Genomic DNA, 19,467 nt, shown 5'->3' with positions numbered 1-19,467 from the left:
AATAACCCCCCCCCCCCAAAAAAAAAAAAAAAAGTGAAAGTCAATCACTTACATCCAGGAGTTGCAGTAAGGGCCAGTATTCTCAACTGTATTGGTACCGCCATCAACTAAAAGTTAAAGGGAATTAGTTGGTACCTTCACATTGATCATTTTTACATTTACGAAGAGAAAGAAAAGAAACACATAGACATGCTCCAAGATATAAGCAAAGGAAAGCTTCTTAAAAGAACAACAAACCTCACGAACTACAACACAATAAGAATAATTTCCTAAAGCTCGATGTGCCTCGTCGATCACCAAGCAAACCAAGTATTTAGTAAGACAGGTTCCTGAAAGAGACGGTTACTGTGATCAAATGGTAATTTGAATACAAATTAAATAAGCATAAAGAGATTTCTGCTCAACATTTTGATAGAATAACCCGAGTATCACCTGACTGTATATCCTTCTCAAGCACTTGTGGAGTAACAAAGAAGACCCTTTTGCTTTTCCACAAGAAGGCTCTTTTCGAAGGGCATGTCTGACCCGTCAAGTCAATAGTCCATTCCTGCAATCAATTCAACCCACATTTCTCAGAAATATATCTACAATTCTAATAAAGAAATGATCAGATTCTCAATATATCTGTCTAAAGAGAATGACATACTTGTGGAATTCCCACAATATTATGACAGGCCTCAATCTGCTGCATCACAAGAGGCCTAGAAGGTGCTGCAAAAACAATTTTACCTAGGAATAACAACAACAACAAGAGTTACATTTCTAAATCATTAAAGCTAAAGATTGTAAGAGCTACTTCATGGAGGGTTTTTTTTACCTTGTGGAAACCATCTGAAGTAATTATACATAACAACTGCAGCTATAAGTGTTTTACCAAGTCCCGTAGGCAAAGCCACCAATGTATTCGAAAACAAAGCAGTCTTCGTTATAGCAAACTGATAATCTCTAAGAGAAACACTCCCATTCACTTAAAATACCCAAAAAAAAAACACAAAACACATTATTCATCACCATAACACAAATTAAAAAGATTTATAACAAAAATCATAAAGTTACAATCTCAACAAACCTGGATAAATCCAAGTTTTAGCTGTCTCAGGATCAATCCCAACCAAAGGACTGTTGTCAAAATTGGGCTCGTAAACAAGTTGATTTTCCGGTTTATTCTCGGTTCTTCCTATGAATCTATCGAGAGTAGATTGTCTTTTCGCAGGAGGCTTAGTGCCATTTCCCGTAACTGGTTGATGAGCCAAAGGAGTGAAATGGGACGAAGAAGAAGAAGGAAGAGGAGGAGGAGGAGGAATTGAGGTTTTCAAACAAGCCAAATCGATTTCTTTAACTGCTGCTTCCCAATCGAACTCCTGCACAATTAAACCCACAAGTTGAAAAATCGATTCAAACAACGAAATTTTCAAAAAACAAAACCCAGAAAGAGATTGGACTCACTTCGTCTTCTTCGATGGTTTCTATTGGAACCCTAGATCCCATTTTCCGGGAAAATCAAATTCACTGTACGGAATCAAGCTTTTGGTTTTGAAATCTACACTGTTTTGTGATTGTCGCATGAATTTTGAGCTTTCAGATTTGTAGGTTCAGTGGGTTTTTTGTCGTCGTTCTTTGGAATAAACCCCTTTTGACGAAGCGACAGAGAGAGAGATTCGCGGGCAAATTTCGGAAAAGAAAAAGATGCAAAAAAATTTACAAACCAATTTTTAATTGGAAAAAATGCCAACAAAAAATCTAGAAATTATTTTTATTTGAACGTTTAACACCCAACAATTTTGGATTAGAATAAAAATATATTAAATAATAAAAATATATTATTTAAAACTTAAAATAATAAGTATTGTTATTTTTATATATTCGATATTTTAACAAAATCAAAATTTTAAATTTACGCGGATTATCTAATTAATTATTAATTTTTAATATAAAAAATTTCTGTTTTCTGTTAACTATGTCATACCAAAAATTAACCCTGATTATCTCTCTCCTTCTTCTTCTTCCTCTCTAATTGTCGTTGCTCCTCTCTCTAAATTGTCTGCTCCTCTCTCTAATTGTCGTTGCTCGATAATACCCAAAAACCACGAAACAATAAAACAATCACTATCCCTTGTTCTCTAAGCTTAACCCAAAACATTTCAAGTCATTTCATAATATATAACAATAAAACTGAAGAACTCAAAACCAAAGAACGTCACAAATAGCACAGAACAAGCTTTAGCCTCAAAGTCACTAACCTTTTCAAATGGCATCATCATCATCATCTTCTTCTTCTACAGTCAAATTCATAGAAAAAGCCTTCCTTGCCACCGGTTCCTTTGCTCTATCTTACACCGACCCTGATCAGAAATGGCTAATCAGAAAGCATCTAACTTCATTCCTCCAAGACTATCCAAACTGGGAGCTTTCAACTGATACTTTCAATCACAACAACGGAGCCAGAGTGTTTATAAACCCTGATTTGACCACTACACAACTCCCAACCGTGCAATTAACCATTTGGATTCACGAAAACTACCCAATAACGCCTCCTCTAGTGTTTATAAACCCTGATTTGACCACTACACAACTCCCAACCGTGCAATTAACCATTTGGATTCACGAAAACTACCCAATAACGCCTCCTCTAGTGTTTATAAACCCTGATTTGACCACTACACAACTCCCAACCGTGCAATTAACCATTTGGATTCACGAAAACTACCCAATAACGCCTCCTCTAGTGTTTATAAACCCTGATTTGACCACTACACAACTCCCAACCGTGCAATTAACCATTTGGATTCACGAAAACTACCCAATAACGCCTCCTCTAGTGTTTATAAACCCTGATTTGATTCCAATTCGCACCAACAACCCATTCGTCAGTTCTTCAGGATTCACAAACTCTAGATACATCGATATATGGGAATACCCACGATGAAATTTACTCAATTTCATTCGTAACCTCAAGAAAGTTCTCGCTAACAATCACCCTTTTGTACTCACTGATTCAATCCCTACCCGGAACCTATAGATTTCGAGAACCGAAGATTTAGATCGATTAGCCACGAGTCTCCACTACGACGTTCTAACAATCATGGAGAGATCAGAGGAAGAGATTGAAAATGAGTGCTGATTTGTTTCGATGAAAGCTTCCATCGCCGATCAATCCTGGTTTTTGGGTATTATCGGAGCAACGACAATTAGAGAGAGGAGGAAGAAGAAGAGAGATAACCGGGGTTAATTCTTGGTATGATATGGTTAACATAAAACCGAAATTTTTTATATTAAAAACTAATAATTAATTAGATAATCGGAGTAAAATTGGAATTTTTATTTTGTTTAAAAATCGAGTGTATGAAAATAACACTTATTATTTTGGGTTTTGAATGACACGTTTTTATTATTTGGTGTATTTTTATTCCAGTCCAAAACCATTGGGTATTAAATGTTCAAATAAAAATAACTTCGGGTTTGTTTTGGCATTTTTTCCAGTTTTAATTTTAGATAGGCAAATTAATTTATTTATTCGGCATATTAAATCATATCATTTTGGGATGATTTTTTTTTCTTTTTCCAGATCTCTTAATTTGAATTGGTGAGATTTTAAAAAATATTAGGATGAATTTCAAAAATACTCCTTTACGATACTTTTTTCAAAATATCTTTTCTTTCAAAATTTACCAAAAAAAATTATATATTTTATAAATACAATATAAATACCTTTTAAAAACTTTTTAAAGACTATTTAAAAACCTTGTAAACCTTGTAAAAACCTTTTAAAATGTTTTAAAACTTCATAAATATTTGGATTGAGTCTAGAGGTATTAGTTATTCTCTAGAAGTACCTTGTGAACCATATAAAACTTTATAATTTTTCATATTTAAAAATTGGTATTTTTTAAAATAGATAGATGAAAGATGTAATTTTTGAAAAGGGGTACACCAAAAATGGTATTTCTCAAAAAAACTGAAAATACAATTCAAAAGCCAACAAAAATAGCCACACATTTTTCTCATAAAAAAAATAATTCATGGTGTTCATAAATTTATATGATAATAATAGTTTGAAAAGTGTCATCAATAATTACTTCTATTCATAGGAATTTTTCGTAAATTAGATTTAATTTTTTTGTAGGAAAACGAAAACACACCATCTATGTCGCGTTTTCTCATCGTTAAATTTTATAATAAACAAATAATAATTAAATTTTGAAAATTAAAAACATCGTCAACAGTCACGTTTTTTCGTCGTAATCTTTCATAAAACATTTTTAAAAAATGGTTTGCAAGGTTGCGTCTATAAAGTTGCATATGTTCCATTTAGAGTAGGGTCTACTAAACTTTTGTTTTTTAACACAAAATTCTTCCTTTTATGATGAATCAAAATAATATAAAATTGAATACTCAACATTTTAATTTACTCACTAAACTATTTATTAACATATAGCATTTTAAGTTTGAAGAAATTCCACTAATTCTTGATCTAATTGAAGATTTTTAGAATGACTAATAATAAGACTTTTAGTCAATTTTAAATATAAAATTATAATTTGAAGATGCAAACAATTTTTCCCTAGATGAATTATATAGTGAATTTTCAATTTAATAATTTTGTATGGTAATAGAGATTTTTTTTTTTTTACATAAAAGCAGTATATTTGGGTTGCATAAAACATAATTTAAATGATGCACTAACAATATTACAAATCTCAAATATGAAAAACATCTTCAAGCAATATGGCTTGCATGCTGAATAAATGTATTTTATAGTTTGGTCTTTTGGTGATACCTTCACAATTACTTTTCTTCTAAATTACTAAGATAGACTAGGTATCGAGCCCCCGCGATATCGCGGGAAACTCATTTTAGTAAAATATTTCTTACAAAAATTCTTTAATTAAATTTATTTATTAAACTATTGAGATTCTTAAACTATTTAATAAAAATTTCAAAAACATACAATTTTTTGAAAAAAAAAATATTTTATTTGAAAAATATACTTAAAAAATAATCTTACCTTCACACATGATTAAATAAATTTATTGAAAAGGCGACTTGGTAATTTTCTTTTTGTTTTGTTTTAAATGATAAAATTATGAATACATTGTATAAGACACTATAAATTTTTTCAATAATCATATAATAAATTACAAATATTAAAAATATTAATTGAGGGCAATTCTTAATATGACATAATGATCTGTTTAAATTCATTTTAATTCATTATTTTTTATCTTTTTTTAGTATAAATCAAACATATTTCTATTTCCAAAATCAATTTTTACTTCATAAAAATAAATATTAATATTACTATTCAGTCAATCAGTAAGAAAATTACCAATCCTCTCAAATTTAAATATAACTAAACAGAAAATTATCACATATTTTATTTACTTGAATCAAAACTCAGTTATATATTCATATATAAAAGAATATATCTATTTTCATAAAGGCAGTATTGTAAATGAATATATAATATAAACAACTATCGTTTAATGATGAAACATATTTCTATATAAAACAACCTATAGTCATTAAACATTTTGGCAATTATAATAGATTATATATATATATATAGTTAATCTAATATTGAATGTACTTACTACTTATTTTTCTCTACCTAAGATGCTGGTTAATTATCCCGAGTTACACATAAATAAAGAATATAATAAATATTAGAGGGGAACAATAATAGTTAAACCTTATAACAATAATATTTAGGTGTATGATGTAGCATCACAATGTGCGCGTCTAAGGAAGATGTTCAGCCAAGGACGATCGGGTTCATTGCTCTCACACACACCTCTTTTTTTTGCAGTCAGAATCCAAAACCTTTTCAAACTTTTAAAATATTTCATATTCAGTATCTTTTGTTGTTAAGATTTCAATTTGAGTGTAATATGACTAGAACTAAATATACAAATTCCCTTAACCAATATAAAGTTGTAGATAAGTCTTTGTCGTCAAGATAGTTTATTGGACAATCATCTCAACCGTCAATTTTTCTGTTGATCACAGGTTTTTCATCTCCCAATAAATTGAATATTCCCAACAATAGAAAATATAATAGAATGAATTTTAATATTTTATTTTTATTTTTATCTTGATATTTCATAATCAGATATTTAAAAAAAAATAGAAATATAGAAATCCATATTGTTTTCTCTAATACAATTAGTTTTCTAATCAAAAAGCATGGAGTAGACAAATATATACTTGTGACCAAAAAAAAAACCAAACATATACGAGCTAATATGCTCTCATTTTCTGAAAAACTAACTTGAACCACATTTGTTAACAGCTAAAAACAAAAATTTCGGTTTGGATTTAAGTGTAGCAGTCCATCATCTATATACTTTACACTGGTTTATCAAATAAACGAAAGTTGTAACAATTCATCAAATAAAGTATAGTTGTAACAATTCATCAAATAAACTAAAGTTGAAAATGTCCCTTAATATTTAGATTCTATAATTTTAGATAGATTGTATTTTCCGGTTTGGATTCTATATATCCGAGATTCTATAATTTCGATTTGGATATATTTTTGAAAATCTATTCTATGATACTGCTTCTTGGATATAACTCTTTTAAAAAAAATTGTTAGTAACACCTTTTTATAGATACATATTGTAACAACCCATCCCGCGGATCCCACTAGCCCCCCCGCTAGCTGTCCCAATGGACCGTCCGTGGACCCTGCTAGCCCCCCACTAGCCGTCCCAACGGATCCCAAGCTGGCCTTGCAGGACATCGATCCTAATCCATCACTGTGAATATCCAAATCAACCAATAGGTTATTGGTGCGCCAAGCGTTCCTCGAACCCTGGTCCCCACCCTTTAACAACCTTCCCACAGGACAAGCTGTCACCAATTGACATGGGTTAGGATCGATGCCCTGCAGGACCAGCTTGGGGTCCGTTGGGGCGGCTAGTGGGGGGCTAGTGGGGTCTGCAGGACGGGTTGTCACATATCTCAGGAACCTATGGGAAACACGAAAACAACAAACCCAAGCAAGCAAACACCACAAATAGACAAAGAACAACCAAACAAAAGAGATCTCAGGCTTAGATCAGCCATGGTCCAGCACTCACCTTTTCTTCAGGAAGATTTGATTGAGAAACGGTGGAAACAACACCTTAGGAAGCTTCTCCTTCGTTCACAACAACAGCTCTCCCTTCTACAACTACAGATCTCACCAAAAACCACCAAGAACAAGCTAAATCTCAAAAACCACAAGTTCTCTCCTTTCTCTCTTTTTCCTCTGCAAACGGCGACAAGACACACCATCAAACCCTTAATTCGTCGTTTCTCCCCTTATATACTCGGTTTAGATAACTAAACCAAACCAACTAAACCAAAATCACGAATTAAAAACAAACCCGACGAACCCAAAAATAGTGGTGTCGATCGACACACCCCTGGTCACAATGTAAAGTTTCAAAAATCACAATGAATTTACATATTTTCAAAAATAACTATTTTTTTGCTTTTTTCATTTTGGCTTTTTTTTGTCCAATTACAATATGTTAAATTGATTTTTAGAATATTTTTTTTAGGTTTGGGTTCTCTATTTTACTTCATGGTATAGTTTTAAGAAGGTAGAGTTTAGTATTTGGAGTTTAAGGTTTAAAATTTAGTCATTTTGTTTTTGTTTATATAAAATGATATTATTGAAAATTGACAACAAGAGAACCTAAACTATACCAACCACAACAAGACTACGAAGACGAGGCATGAATATTGATCCTTTATGTCCAAGATGTCACCAAACAGAGGAAACAATCCAACATGCTCTGTTCTCATGTCCTTTTGCTCAAATGGCATGGAGACTATCCAACACTGCAGCTATAAACATCAACCAACTTTCATCGAATGCGGAAGAGTCTATTTCTCAAATGATAATTTTTTCATCTCAAACCACCAACAGATTTGACTCTCTTCTTCCTTTTGTTCTACTTTGGCGAATTTGGAAAGCTAGAAATAATCTAGTTTTCAACAATTACCGCGAAAGTGCAACTAAAATAGTTCTGCAGGCAAAGTCAGAAACTACATAATGGATTCACAGTTTTCAACTTTCAGCAACTCCATCGACGATCTTAAGAACCGATCATAGTAATTGGCTACCACCGACACATCCGGCTATTAAATGAAATTTTGATGCAAGCTATGATTATCATACACAACAGTCAACAAGTGGATGGATATTCAGGAACAATCGAGGTAAAGCAATTGTATGGGGAGCAACAAGACTAAGCTCAGTAGGATCTCCCTTAGAGGCGGAAACAAAAGGACTTTTAGCTGCGATTCAGCAAGCCTGGATTAGGGGTTACCAATCACTTGTTTTCGAAGGAGAGAGTGAAGTTTTAATCAAAATAGTTAATGGACAAACGCAGAATGTTTCCCTAACAAATCACATACAAGATATTAAACTCTGGGCATCAAAATTACACAAAGTTTCTTTTACTTTCACAAAGAGACAATGTAACAATGTCGCACATGCTCTAGCAAAATTTGGTTGTATAGATACTTCATATTATACTGATTCTGTATTGCAGTCTCTTTAGCTAAGAAACTCTCTCTGTAATGATCTATCTTAATCAATATATATTTCATTTGTGGAAAAAAAAAACCTAAACTATATCATATCGAGAGCCTGCACTACAAATCACCCAACAAATTTGAATCACTTCTCACTCGCTGACGTTCCGTTCTGGGGAGTCCTCATTGGTTACTCTTGCTCGGGGTAATTTTCTAGCAAAACATTACCAAAAAATTTTGTAGGTAAGTTTTTCTTTTGTTGATTAATAAATTTAACATTTCAACTTAAAAAACCAAAAAAAATATATATTTCTGCAAAAAGGTATACAAAATGGTATTTGCAAATGTCCCTTAAAAAAAAGTAAATTATGCATTTTTTTTCTTCAATAATCTGATTATATTGTGTGTGCAAATCGTTTTTGTCCATTTGGGTCTGAAGGACAATCGGCTTTTTCACCCCCACAATGGTGTTATGTTAAATCTATACCTAAACTATATCGTTGTGCTAAAACATTAGTGTTTTCTTAAGTAGCCTTTTTTATTTTCTTAAGATAGTGTTTGTTGCACACTACAAAAAGACACAACTTGTATTGATGTTTTATAGTATAAAACACTAGAGAACCCACTTGGCCGTCTGGCAATTCATACAAGGTTCACGTGATCCCAAGTTACAAACACAAACGTCACGCGTCGCCTATCGATTCGGACTAGACCCGAGTGTGAGGTCCAAGTTCAGCTCACTGTCCACACTTCAAATTTGTAATCGCGATCAACACTTAACCGAAGATCCTCGTCTGTGGTCGTACCACTCGCGGAGGCACAATTCAATTTAACATAAGCGTTAACATGAGGACACGTCGGCTTTACATCTCTGTTTCGAGAATGAAACGGGGTCGTTTTGGGTTGGATGATCGAATGGTGAGTGTTTGGGTCAATCCCACGGCTAAGAAGTTTCCGCTTTATATGTGTGTTCCAATAATTTTTAATCTCATTATCTGTTCTTCCCGGTAATTTTCCAGCAATCAACGACCATCTTTAATTAAAAAAAAATTTGAAAATGTTAATAATAGATATTTTCTAAGAAAGTTAAGTAATTTTCGCTAGGAATGAGAGGAAAATTCTATAAGATAGAAAAGACTTTGTTTTATAAGAATGGCTCTCTTATATTATTGTTTAGAAAATCTCTTCCCAAAACTAAACAATGCTTTGCACTCTTTTCATACCTTTGATCACAACTCAATCAAAGATATATATAATGCTTTCATTCTCCTATTTCTATTAGAACTAGATATCTCCTAATTCTAGTAGGATTATGCTTAGCCCTTTCTTGTCCTTAACATTCCTTTGTAAGGTATCTTGGGCCTTTAGTATTTGAAGTTTATCCAACATTTTCCCCCTTAAACTTCAATTCCTCTTTCTTAACTTCATGAACACCTGTCAAGCTTCTCATTTCTTCAAACTTTACTCTAGCCAATGCTTTGGTAAGAATATCAGCCTTCTGTTCCACTCCTGGAATGTGCTCCACACGAATAAGCTCTCTCTCAATGCATTCTCGCACAAAGAAGTATCGCTTGTGTATGTGTTTGCTTCTCCCATGAAACACTGGGTTCTTAGCTAATGCAATTGCAGATTTGTTGTCGACATACATCATGATTTGAGCTTCCTTCTTCCCTGTGACTTCACTCAACAGATCCTGAAGCCATATCGCTTGCTTAGCTCCTTCTGTTACAGCCATAAACTCGGCCTCACATGAAGACATAGCAACTATGTCTTGCTTCCGTGTACACCATGTGATCGGAGTATTACCAAAGAGGAATAAATATCCAGTAGTGCTCCTCCCATCATCTTGATCGACGTTGTGACTGCTGTCACTAAAACCGATGATCTCCTTTAAGCCTCCACGCTTATACTTGAGACCATATGACGTCGTTCCTCTGAGATAACGCAGGATCTGTTTGATGATCTCTCCATGAGACTTCCTCGGGCTCTGCATATACCTGCTTACAACACTTACCGCAAAAGATAAGTCAGGTCGAGTGTGTAAAAGGTATCTCAAACAGCCAACGTTCCTTCTGAACCGAGTAGGATCTATCTCTGTTTCATCATGCAGCCCAAACTCCATTGGGATCACTGTTGAGTTGCAGTTTTGAAGTCCTGCTTCCTTTAAAATCCTCTGTGCATATCCTTCTTGTTTAATGGTGATACCATCAACTCCTTGATGCACTTCAATACCAAGGTAGTAGGTGAGTCTACCGAGATCCAACATCTCGAACTTCGACGATATCCCTTCCTTGAACTCCTTAATTGCTCTAAGGTTGTTGCCTGTAATGAATAGGTCGTCCACATAAACATCAACAATTAGTAGGTCACCCCCTTTCTCCTTTCGATACACTGCAATCTCCTTTAAACATCTCTTGAAGCTCATCTCCTTCAAGATTTGATCCAACTTAGTGTTCCAGGCTCGAGGAGCTTGTCTTAAGCCATATAGAGCTTTTGTCAGCTTATAAACTCTATGTTCTTACCCCTTGATCTCAAAACCTTCTGGTTGTTCTACATAGACGTCCTCCTTCAATTCACTATGTAAAAATGCAGTTTTTACATCCAAGTGATGGATCTCCCATCCATCCGATGCAGCCAAACCAATCAACATTCTTATTGTCTCCATGCGAGCTATAGGGGCAAAAGCTTCTTCGTAATCAACTCCACTCTCTTGTACGTAGCCCTTAGCAACAAGCCTAGCCTTGTATTTGTTCACAGTTCCATCTGCATTCCTCTTAATCTTGAAAACCCACTTGAGACCGATTACCTTCACTCCTTGTGGTCTATCAACAAGAAACCAAGTCTTGTTTTTGTTGATAGAGTCAATCTCATCCTTACAAGCCACTCTCCACACTTGATTTCCTTTTGCTTCCTCATAGAACCGTGGCTCATCATTTATCATTAACAATAACATCTCGCTTTCGATTGATGCTAATAACACATAGTCATCAAGATACTTAGGATGTTTAGATTGACGTCCTGACCTTTTTAGCGATGGTTGCTGGTTCTCATGAGCAACAACATTCTCATCATCAACTCTGGTTTCAACTCTATCTTCTCGAGTTATACCATTCTCTGATTCTGCTCTGTTTTCATCAACTCGATCTTGTTCTGCAGAATTCGATGATATTGGTCCTTTTCCAGCATCCTTTATCTCTCCCCATTGCATAAGAAACATCCCTGGATCTCTGCTATCTCTATTTTCTGCCCTGTTCCAGCTCCATTTATTTTTTTTCATCAAAAACAACATCTCTGCTGACTACAATTCTTCTAGTTGACGGATTGAACAGTCGATATGCCTTGGATCCAGGTTCGATACCAAGGTGAACTAACGACAGCGAACAACCATCCAACTTCTTAAGACATGCAGTATCAGCTTTAGCATAAGCTATACACCCAAACACTCTCAGGTGATCAATGTTTGGTTTTCTCTCTCGCAAACATTCATACGGAGTGATATTTTTTAGTGCCTTAGTAGGTATCCTATTGATCACATACGTACTGTGACGAACTCCTTCTCCCCACAGGTAGTTTGGAACCTCCATGGCCTTGAGAATGCTCCTTGTCATCTCCATTTGGGTCCTATTTCTTCTCTCCACTACACCATTCTGCTGCGGAGTATATGGTGCTGTCAAATGTCTCTTAGTCCTGGTTGATTCACAGAAAGTATTGAATTCGTTTGACTTGAATTCACCTCCTCTGTCCGTTCTAAGAGTAATGATTTCTCTTCCAAGTTCCTTCTCTACACTACTCTTGAACGCCTTAAAGCTTCCAAACGCTTCACTTTTCTCTTTTATCAAGATCGACCACATATATCTTGAAAAATCATCCATAATAACAAATATGTATCTGTTATGTGCTAAGGTTGCAGGTGTTATAGGACGGCACAAGTCAGCGTGAAGAAGCTCCAATGGTTTAGAAGCTCGATACATTGTAGCTTTTGGAAACGACTGTCTCGTTTGCTTCCCAACAAGACACGTCTCGCACAGCTTCTTCTCATCTCTAATATCTGACAAGCCATGAACCATCTTCTGTGTCGACATTGCTTTCAGAGCTTTAAAGTTAATGTGACCGAGCCTAGCATGCCACTTCCAGGTATCATCCTCGATACGAGAGTGTAGGCAGACCGGTCTTCCCACCTTGAGACTAATTTTGTACAGCCTATTAGTTGATCTCAGAACTCTCACCAACAACCTGTCGCTTGGATCATGAACTGTCAACCAGTTTTGTCTCATTCGTACATCACAACCGACTTCTGTAGCCTGTCCTAGGCTTAGAATATTGCTCTTGAGGTCAGGAATATAGTAAATGTCATTTACTAGAACCTGTTCCTCACCTTTACTCTGAAAAATTATAGAGCCTTTTCCTTTTATTTCTACACAAGATCCATCTCCAAACTTCACCTTGCCTCTAATGTTCTCATTGAGCTCAGAGAAGTAATCCTTATGACCTGTCATATGATTATTAGCTCCATTGTCTAAATACCACATCCCATCCTCCTTGGTGTAGTTTCTTGGGATAACCCTCTCTTCATTCAAGTAGACAATCTCATGCAAAAACAAAGCTTTATCCGCTTCCTCTGTTTCCAAAGTCTCGACTTTGTTAGCTTCTTGATTTTTCTGAATCTTCTCCGGACACTGTGAGGCATAGTGACCAGGTTTGTCACATCGAAAACATATGATGATCTTCTCCTTCTTGTCTTGAGCTTGGTTCTGTTCCGTGTTAGATCGATCTTGCGTGTTATACTGATTGTTATATTGCGAATGATTTCTCCCTCTACCTCTTCCTCGATAACCTCTTCCTCCATAGCCTCTCCCTCTACCACGTCCTCTGCCTCGAAAACTGTTGTTTCCACTGTTATAGTTCGTTTGAAACTGATCTGAGTTAGAAAACATCAGTTTTGTTTGATTTTCTTCAGGAAGTCCTTCTCCTGCAATTCTTTCTTCAAACGCCTTTAGTCTTCCCACTATGTCTTCGAAACTTGTGGTGTTGAGGTTGAGAACTTGTTCAAGCGAGGCTACCATGTGAATGAACTTACTTCTAGGTAGACTGTTCAAGAACTTCTTCACAAGTCTCGGCTCTTCAATGATTTCACCAAGTGCTGCTGCCTTGGTTGCGATTTCAGACAGTTTTCCAGCAAAACTGTCAACCTTGTCTGCCTCCGTCATGCGTAACTTCTCAAACTCTGATATGAGTGTCTGCAAACGTGCCTCCTTGACACGTTCTGCTCCAAGGTTCCTTGACTGAATTGAGTTCCAAATAGCCATTGGTGTACTCAAGTTACCAACCTGCATGGTAAGTGCTTCTGGAATCGACTGAAACAACAAAGCTGTAGCGATGTCATTCTTTTCTGAGTCATCCGATCCTGGTTCGATTGTTTCCCAAACTTTATGAATACGCAGCATGATCCTCATCCTCATGGACCACACCGTGTAATTAGTAGATGTCAAAAGAGGGCACTGAATAGGGATAGCTTTGTCCAACTCCTTCGGACGTGATGATTCTACTAGTTCCCCCATAGTTGTGGTTCGATAATCACAACAACAAACAGCTCTGTAACCGAATCACAACTTGATCGATTAAGCCTAGAGCTCTGATACCAAATATAAGATAGAAAAGACTGTTTTATAAGAATGACTCTCTTATATTATTGTTTAGAAAATCTCCTCTCAAAACCAAACAATGCTTTGCACTCTTTTCATATCTTTGATCACAACTCAATCAAAGATATATATAGTGCTTTCATTCTCCTATTTCTATTAGAACTAGATATCCCTAATTCTAGTAAGATTATGCTTAGCCCTTTCTTGTTCTTAACATTCCTTTGTAAGGTATCTTGGGCCTTTAATATTTGAAGTTTATCCAACAAATTCATACTTGTTTCCGAACAAACTGTGAAGTTTAACAATGATTTGATCTTCACTATCAGTGAACTTTCCACGTTTAAGATCAGGACGAAGGTAATTAATCCATCTTAACCTACAGCTCTTACCACAACGCAACAACCCTAAAATAATATAAAAGCAAATGAGGTTTTTTAAAATAATTAAGACCAAAAGAAACACACAAAGAAAAATATATATATGGGGGAAAAAGAGATCCAAAATTATGGAGAAACGAACCGGCGGATTTGGGGAGAGAACGCCAAGAGCCTTCACCGTGATTACGAATGTAATCAATAAGAAGTTGATCTTCTTCTTTAGTCCATGCTCCTTTGTTTGAGTGAGCCTTTTCACAACATGGTGATCTTCCCATGATGATGATGATATTTACAATGTGGGTATAATAATGAGACACGAGTGAGAGTATGATCTGAAGAGAGGTGTTATATAAAAGGAGGTGACTTTGACCAAGTTGGTGTTTTGCTTTGTGGGTGGAAAAGATTTGGTAGGTTACCTTCTTTTTCTTTCTTTCCTTAGATTTTGTCTCTTTATTTTGTACTAAAGACTAGAGAAAGGGGTTTGGTGGAGAAAAAGTTTACACTTTACATGTGATATGGATTATTTAATTTAATACAAATTTATGCCTTGTGTTATATAGCCTTCTAGAAGGAAACTGAGTGGTGGAAAAATAAACAAAATTCCAAATTGCTTTTCTTTTTGGCACTATCTTCTCTTTTCTAGAAGATTTTTTTTGTATGACAAAAAAAAAAGATATTTGTTTTATTCTTTGTTTAATTTGAATATACAATCCTATATACCTTCACATACTACCTTTTATTGGATAAACAAACTTCATTAAAAATTAATAGAACTATTACATAATAGCTATGTTCTTTTAACAGTCGCTCAACCAGCATGAACCATTGGAAAAATACTCTATTACGGGATTAAAAACTATCGCCAAAACAGTTAAAACAGTCATCGGAATAAATCGCAATAAGTCATAACTGTCGTTGGAATATTCAGCGATCAGTTATTGTTCTAAAAACAGTCGCTATGTCTCTTTTTATAAACACCACCATCATTACTTTATGCAATTTGTGTTTAAAGTAATAAAAATACATTGGTTTTCTTTTGTTGCTATTGCTGGTTCATCGATCATCAAAATAACAGGGCCAACAAGAGTGTTAGACCATCTCCATCCCTCATCTTTACAATAAAATGTTTTCAAATTAAAATAAAATAATAAATGAAAAATAAACATTACTTTCATTGTTTTGGTTTCTTTAAACTTAAGACATTATGGTTTAAATCTCTGTTTTAGAAATCGCTAGGCGCTAGTCGGGCGGTCGGGGTGAGTCTAACGCCTAGCGAAAAAATCAGAGATTAAACGGAGATTAATCGGAGAATATTTTTAAGGTTTTTTTATTAAAATAATAATAAAATAAAAAATATATTGTACTAAATCTATGTACAATTCTGTTTTTGTTAAAAGAAAAAATATCAAATAAAATATAAAACTATAGTATTGTCTTTAAAATTATGGTAAATACGTAATTTAAAAAAAAAATTATGATTTTCATTAAAAGTTTATACGTTAGTTATTGTAAAACATCATAAACTTTTAATTTAAATGTCTAAATAACAAAAAATATATGTTTAATTTATATTTGGCTCCAAAAATATTCGGTAAACACAAAATTAAGTGGGAGAATAGTCATTAATCGAAACGGACAGAATGGACCTAGCAATTTTACAGAATGTAATCAGTCTTAGACGGAGATTTTTAAAACAGAGGTTTAAATGTTTTCACCAAGACATTTAAAACATGATGTCTTAAGTTTAAAGACATCAAATCTATTTAAATAATATTTTTCTTTATTTATTATTTTTAAATTTTAAAGACATCTCCTCAAAACCGCTGACAAGATAAAGAACGCAACTGACAAAATTGGTATACATATATATAACTAAGGTTAATAATACATTCCCATATTATTAAAACAGCTACTAGAAGACAGATTCCTATAAGGGTTTAAAATGGTAAGAACACTTGTCCTTTGTTTCACAAAACAAAAGCAAATATATAAGTGAACCCAAAAAATTTCCCATAATTTGTAAATAAAATACTAAAAAAGTTCTTCCTTGAACAAAATATAGTTTGTGTTATGTGCAAGATATAATCGTACAATCACGAGTTCATCTAGGTTTATAATTTATCTCATTTGTATGATCTTATTTTGTTTATTAGGTTCGTATTCGTTGTCGGTGTGGTACAATTTCATGATTTTTGAACAATTTTGTAATCTTAATAAGATAATTGGCTCTAAAAGTTATGTTATGTTAATATATGGTGTAGTGATGGAAGAACCATTTATTTTGGTTGGACAATTGGTTTGTTTTTGGATAAAATATTCGACATGACAAGAGTCTCGCACTAGAATGTTTGCTGTTCGTTGTGATGATACTGTTTTAGAGGCTGCCTGTAACGAGACTACGAGAGAATTGAGCATTAGGCGTTGTTGTCTTGTTGATGTCAGCAAATATGTGAGTTGGTCACTCGTATCACACAATCTTGGAGGCCTTTTTCGTTGTCGGTTTTGTTAGAATTATTCCACATTGGAAGATATAAAATTCATTACGCAATATGTAAAGTGTATACCAAGCTTTCTTTATTAAGCTAAGTTTTAGTGTAAATTAGGTCCACATAATCACATTTTACTCATTTAAAGAAAGAAAAATGTGTGTTTAATGTTTCATATGGCCTAAAATAATTCAGATTCTTATTAAAAATAAGATCAAATTGTATCAAAATCTGAGTAAGCTTAATTTTACAAGCATCTCAACTTAAAAGTTATTATCGGTTTAATTCAGTTTTTATTAGCTGAACTGTTTAATTATGCTATATATAATAAATTTAATTTTTTTTAAAAATTAATAAAATAGTATTAATTATATCTCTAAACTTGATCATTTTTAAAAATATTATGAACATCTGAAATTATAAAAGTTTAAAACACCATGAAACGTGTTTATATAGTAGGAAGAGCTTGTATCAACATCAATATAAATTTATAATATCATTAGCTGATGTTACAACACGGGTAAATAATCATTTTATTAATTTGTTAACATCACGAATATTAAAATATTGAACATGTCGAATTAAGTTAATCAATGATTGGATAAAAAATTGTAATATGGTGTATCACAATTTAAATCCTAGTTATACTCATTATTTAAAATTTTGAATCATAACATATATCAAAAATAATCTAGATGAGGTCTCGTGTATACGAGGTGTTACAAATATAATATTTAAAAAAACCTGTACGAAGATTAAAAAAAAAATTGAAAAATAAATCTAAATCATCCATGCATGTAAATATATGAAATAATATTGAATAAAAAATTGTCATCTTTTTAGGCATGTCAAAAATTTATTGATCGATGTGAGAGAAAACATAATGATTGAATATAGTTATTAGGATATAACTCAATGTCATATCTTTTTTATTTATGTCAGAACTCAATTAAATATAGATTTTTAATTATCAAAAAGTGTTAAAACTAATTAATCTGTGTAGAGACGTTTTTACCCTCAATAATTAGAATTTTTTTTTAGTAAATGGTAATCATATTAATATCCATTATTATTTTTTTTGTTAAAGTTAATATCTATTATTATTATGTTTATTACGCAAAGAAAATATGTGTCGTCGTCATATAACAAAATGGAACCCAACATTTATAGTCTATATTCCTACTATTAATCCTAAAACATTTTAACAAAGTAACCTTAGTTTTGTAAGAAATTACATCACAATGCCATTGGAAATAAGACAAAATAATTTATTTGAGCATAAATCTGATTTTAGCTTTTACCCATTAATGTGACCCGATTTTAGCTTTTAATCTCAACCGTTTATTATATTTTTGAGCATAAATCTGAACCGTTCAATTGACTGAGTGTACTAAACCTAAATTTTATTTTTCTTTCGCATTTGCTCTCTCTCGCCGTCTCTCCCAAATGGAGAGTTAAAGATTTTTTTTCCTTTTTGTCGACAAAGTCGAAGAGATGATAAGAGGAAGAGAAGAAGGCAAAGAATTTTGGTCAAGCATCTTGTATATGCTAAGGTATTTTGTTTCTTTTATCTTTTAATTAAGTTTAGATTTTAAATCTATGTTTGATGATTAAAACCAAGTGTAATTGGAATTTTGTTTCTGAATCTTGATGTAGAATGGTTTTGGATTCTTCTCTGGTCATCAATACGATTATAAGATGATAAAACTCAGTTTAAACTTAATTAAAAGAAAAAAGAAACAAAAACCCAAAACCATATTTTACCATTAATGTTTGTTTGTTTATTGAAAGAATAAAAAAAAACTCTGAGCCTATATCATTTTTGCTTACTTAAACATGAAGATTTCAGTCAATTGATATACTCTTTTTTTATAGCTCGATCTTCGGCTGAAGCTATGGCACAAAGTAATTGGGAAGCTTACAAGATGTAAGTTGTTTTTGTATTTTAATGAGACCTTATTTTGTTCATTTCCCAGATTTTTATTTCTTCTTAGTTTCATGTTTTTGGGTTTTGTAGGATTGACGTTTATATATACGTATGAGATCATTTGGTGAAGAAAAAAACTTCGTAATACTGCAAAATCGTTTATGATTGAAGGAAAGGTTTCACCTGATCGAGCTGGTAATTATATGACTTTCGTGATCAGAGTAACTATAAGAATATTAAACCATTGTATGTTCGATGGTCATCATCATGATTTTAAGATGGATACCTTTCACATTATCTTTTGTTAATTCACATCATAATTGGTATTGCTTAGGTACGATGAAATGAGGCAGAAGTTCAGTCGAATACATTGCTGGAGGTTAATTCATCATCTTCTTGCGCTATTTTTCTATATTTGGTGTTTATATGCATTATTAGAAGAATTTGTGATATCTTCTTGATTTGGTTTCGTTTTTTCAGGTGCTACCCATAACTCAATCAAACTG

At 33.3% G+C, this 19,467-nt stretch overlaps 3 protein-coding genes and 1 long non-coding RNA gene across 4 annotated transcripts in view; 2 read left to right on the top strand and 2 right to left on the bottom strand.

The window, feature by feature from the left end:
- Nucleotides 1–2,096, bottom strand: part of LOC104742059 (ATP-dependent DNA helicase mph1-like) — a 9,848-nt gene extending 7,752 nt beyond the window's left edge. Inside the window, exons 1-8 of the mRNA XM_010463016.2 lie at nt 1,967–2,096; nt 1,447–1,630; nt 1,070–1,361; nt 818–967; nt 647–729; nt 433–547; nt 238–329; nt 53–107 (exon numbers count right to left, since the gene is read on the bottom strand). Of these exons, the coding sequence (XP_010461318.1) occupies nt 53–107; nt 238–329; nt 433–547; nt 647–729; nt 818–967; nt 1,070–1,361; nt 1,447–1,488 (829 nt within the window). The 5' untranslated portion in view covers nt 1,489–1,630; nt 1,967–2,096. The remainder of the gene's footprint in view (nt 1–52; nt 108–237; nt 330–432; nt 548–646; nt 730–817; nt 968–1,069; nt 1,362–1,446; nt 1,631–1,966) is intronic.
- LOC104742061 lies at nt 2,232–3,218 on the top strand. Its single transcript, XM_010463017.2, has one exon. It carries the CDS (start codon nt 2,249–2,251, stop codon nt 2,924–2,926), a length of 678 nt encoding a protein of 225 aa, XP_010461319.1. The 5' UTR covers nt 2,232–2,248; the 3' UTR covers nt 2,927–3,218.
- Nucleotides 8,869–14,963, bottom strand: LOC104742058 (transcription repressor MYB6-like). Its single transcript, XM_019235278.1, has 3 exons — nt 14,691–14,963; nt 14,446–14,575; nt 8,869–9,562 (listed from the first exon to the last, which is right to left on the bottom strand). The coding sequence occupies exons 1-3, from the start codon at nt 14,821–14,823 to the stop codon at nt 9,262–9,264; spliced, it is 564 nt and encodes a 187-aa protein (XP_019090823.1). The 5' UTR covers nt 14,824–14,963; the 3' UTR covers nt 8,869–9,261.
- LOC104742057 lies at nt 18,436–19,467 on the top strand. The gene is made up of 5 exons (XR_760421.2): nt 18,436–18,587; nt 18,910–18,961; nt 19,052–19,156; nt 19,296–19,340; nt 19,442–19,467. It is a non-coding gene; the product is annotated as an uncharacterized LOC104742057 (long non-coding RNA).

The sequence above is a fragment of the Camelina sativa genome, chromosome 14, assembly GCF_000633955.1.
Source record: "Camelina sativa cultivar DH55 chromosome 14, Cs, whole genome shotgun sequence".
NCBI classification, from domain to species: domain Eukaryota; kingdom Viridiplantae; phylum Streptophyta; class Magnoliopsida; order Brassicales; family Brassicaceae; genus Camelina; species Camelina sativa.
Note: the sequence above shows the minus strand (reverse complement) of the source record. Positions and strands in the feature narration are given on the sequence as shown.

Excerpts from the sequence above, each read along its gene's own strand:
- LOC104742061 (XM_010463017.2), top strand. The coding sequence starts at position 2,249 with ATGGCATCATCATCATCATCTTCTTCTTCTACAGTCAAATTCATAGAA.
- LOC104742058 (XM_019235278.1), bottom strand. The coding sequence starts at position 14,823 with ATGGGAAGATCACCATGTTGTGAAAAGGCTCACTCAAACAAAGGAGCA. Across the intron at positions 14,576-14,690 it reads TTCTCTCCCCAAATCCGCCG|GGTTGTTGCGTTGTGGTAAG; the intron begins GTTCGTTTCTCC and ends ATATTATTTTAG. Across the intron at positions 9,563-14,445 it reads CACAGTTTGTTCGGAAACAA|ATGGTCGTTGATTGCTGGAA; the intron begins GTATGAATTTGT and ends TTTTAATTAAAG.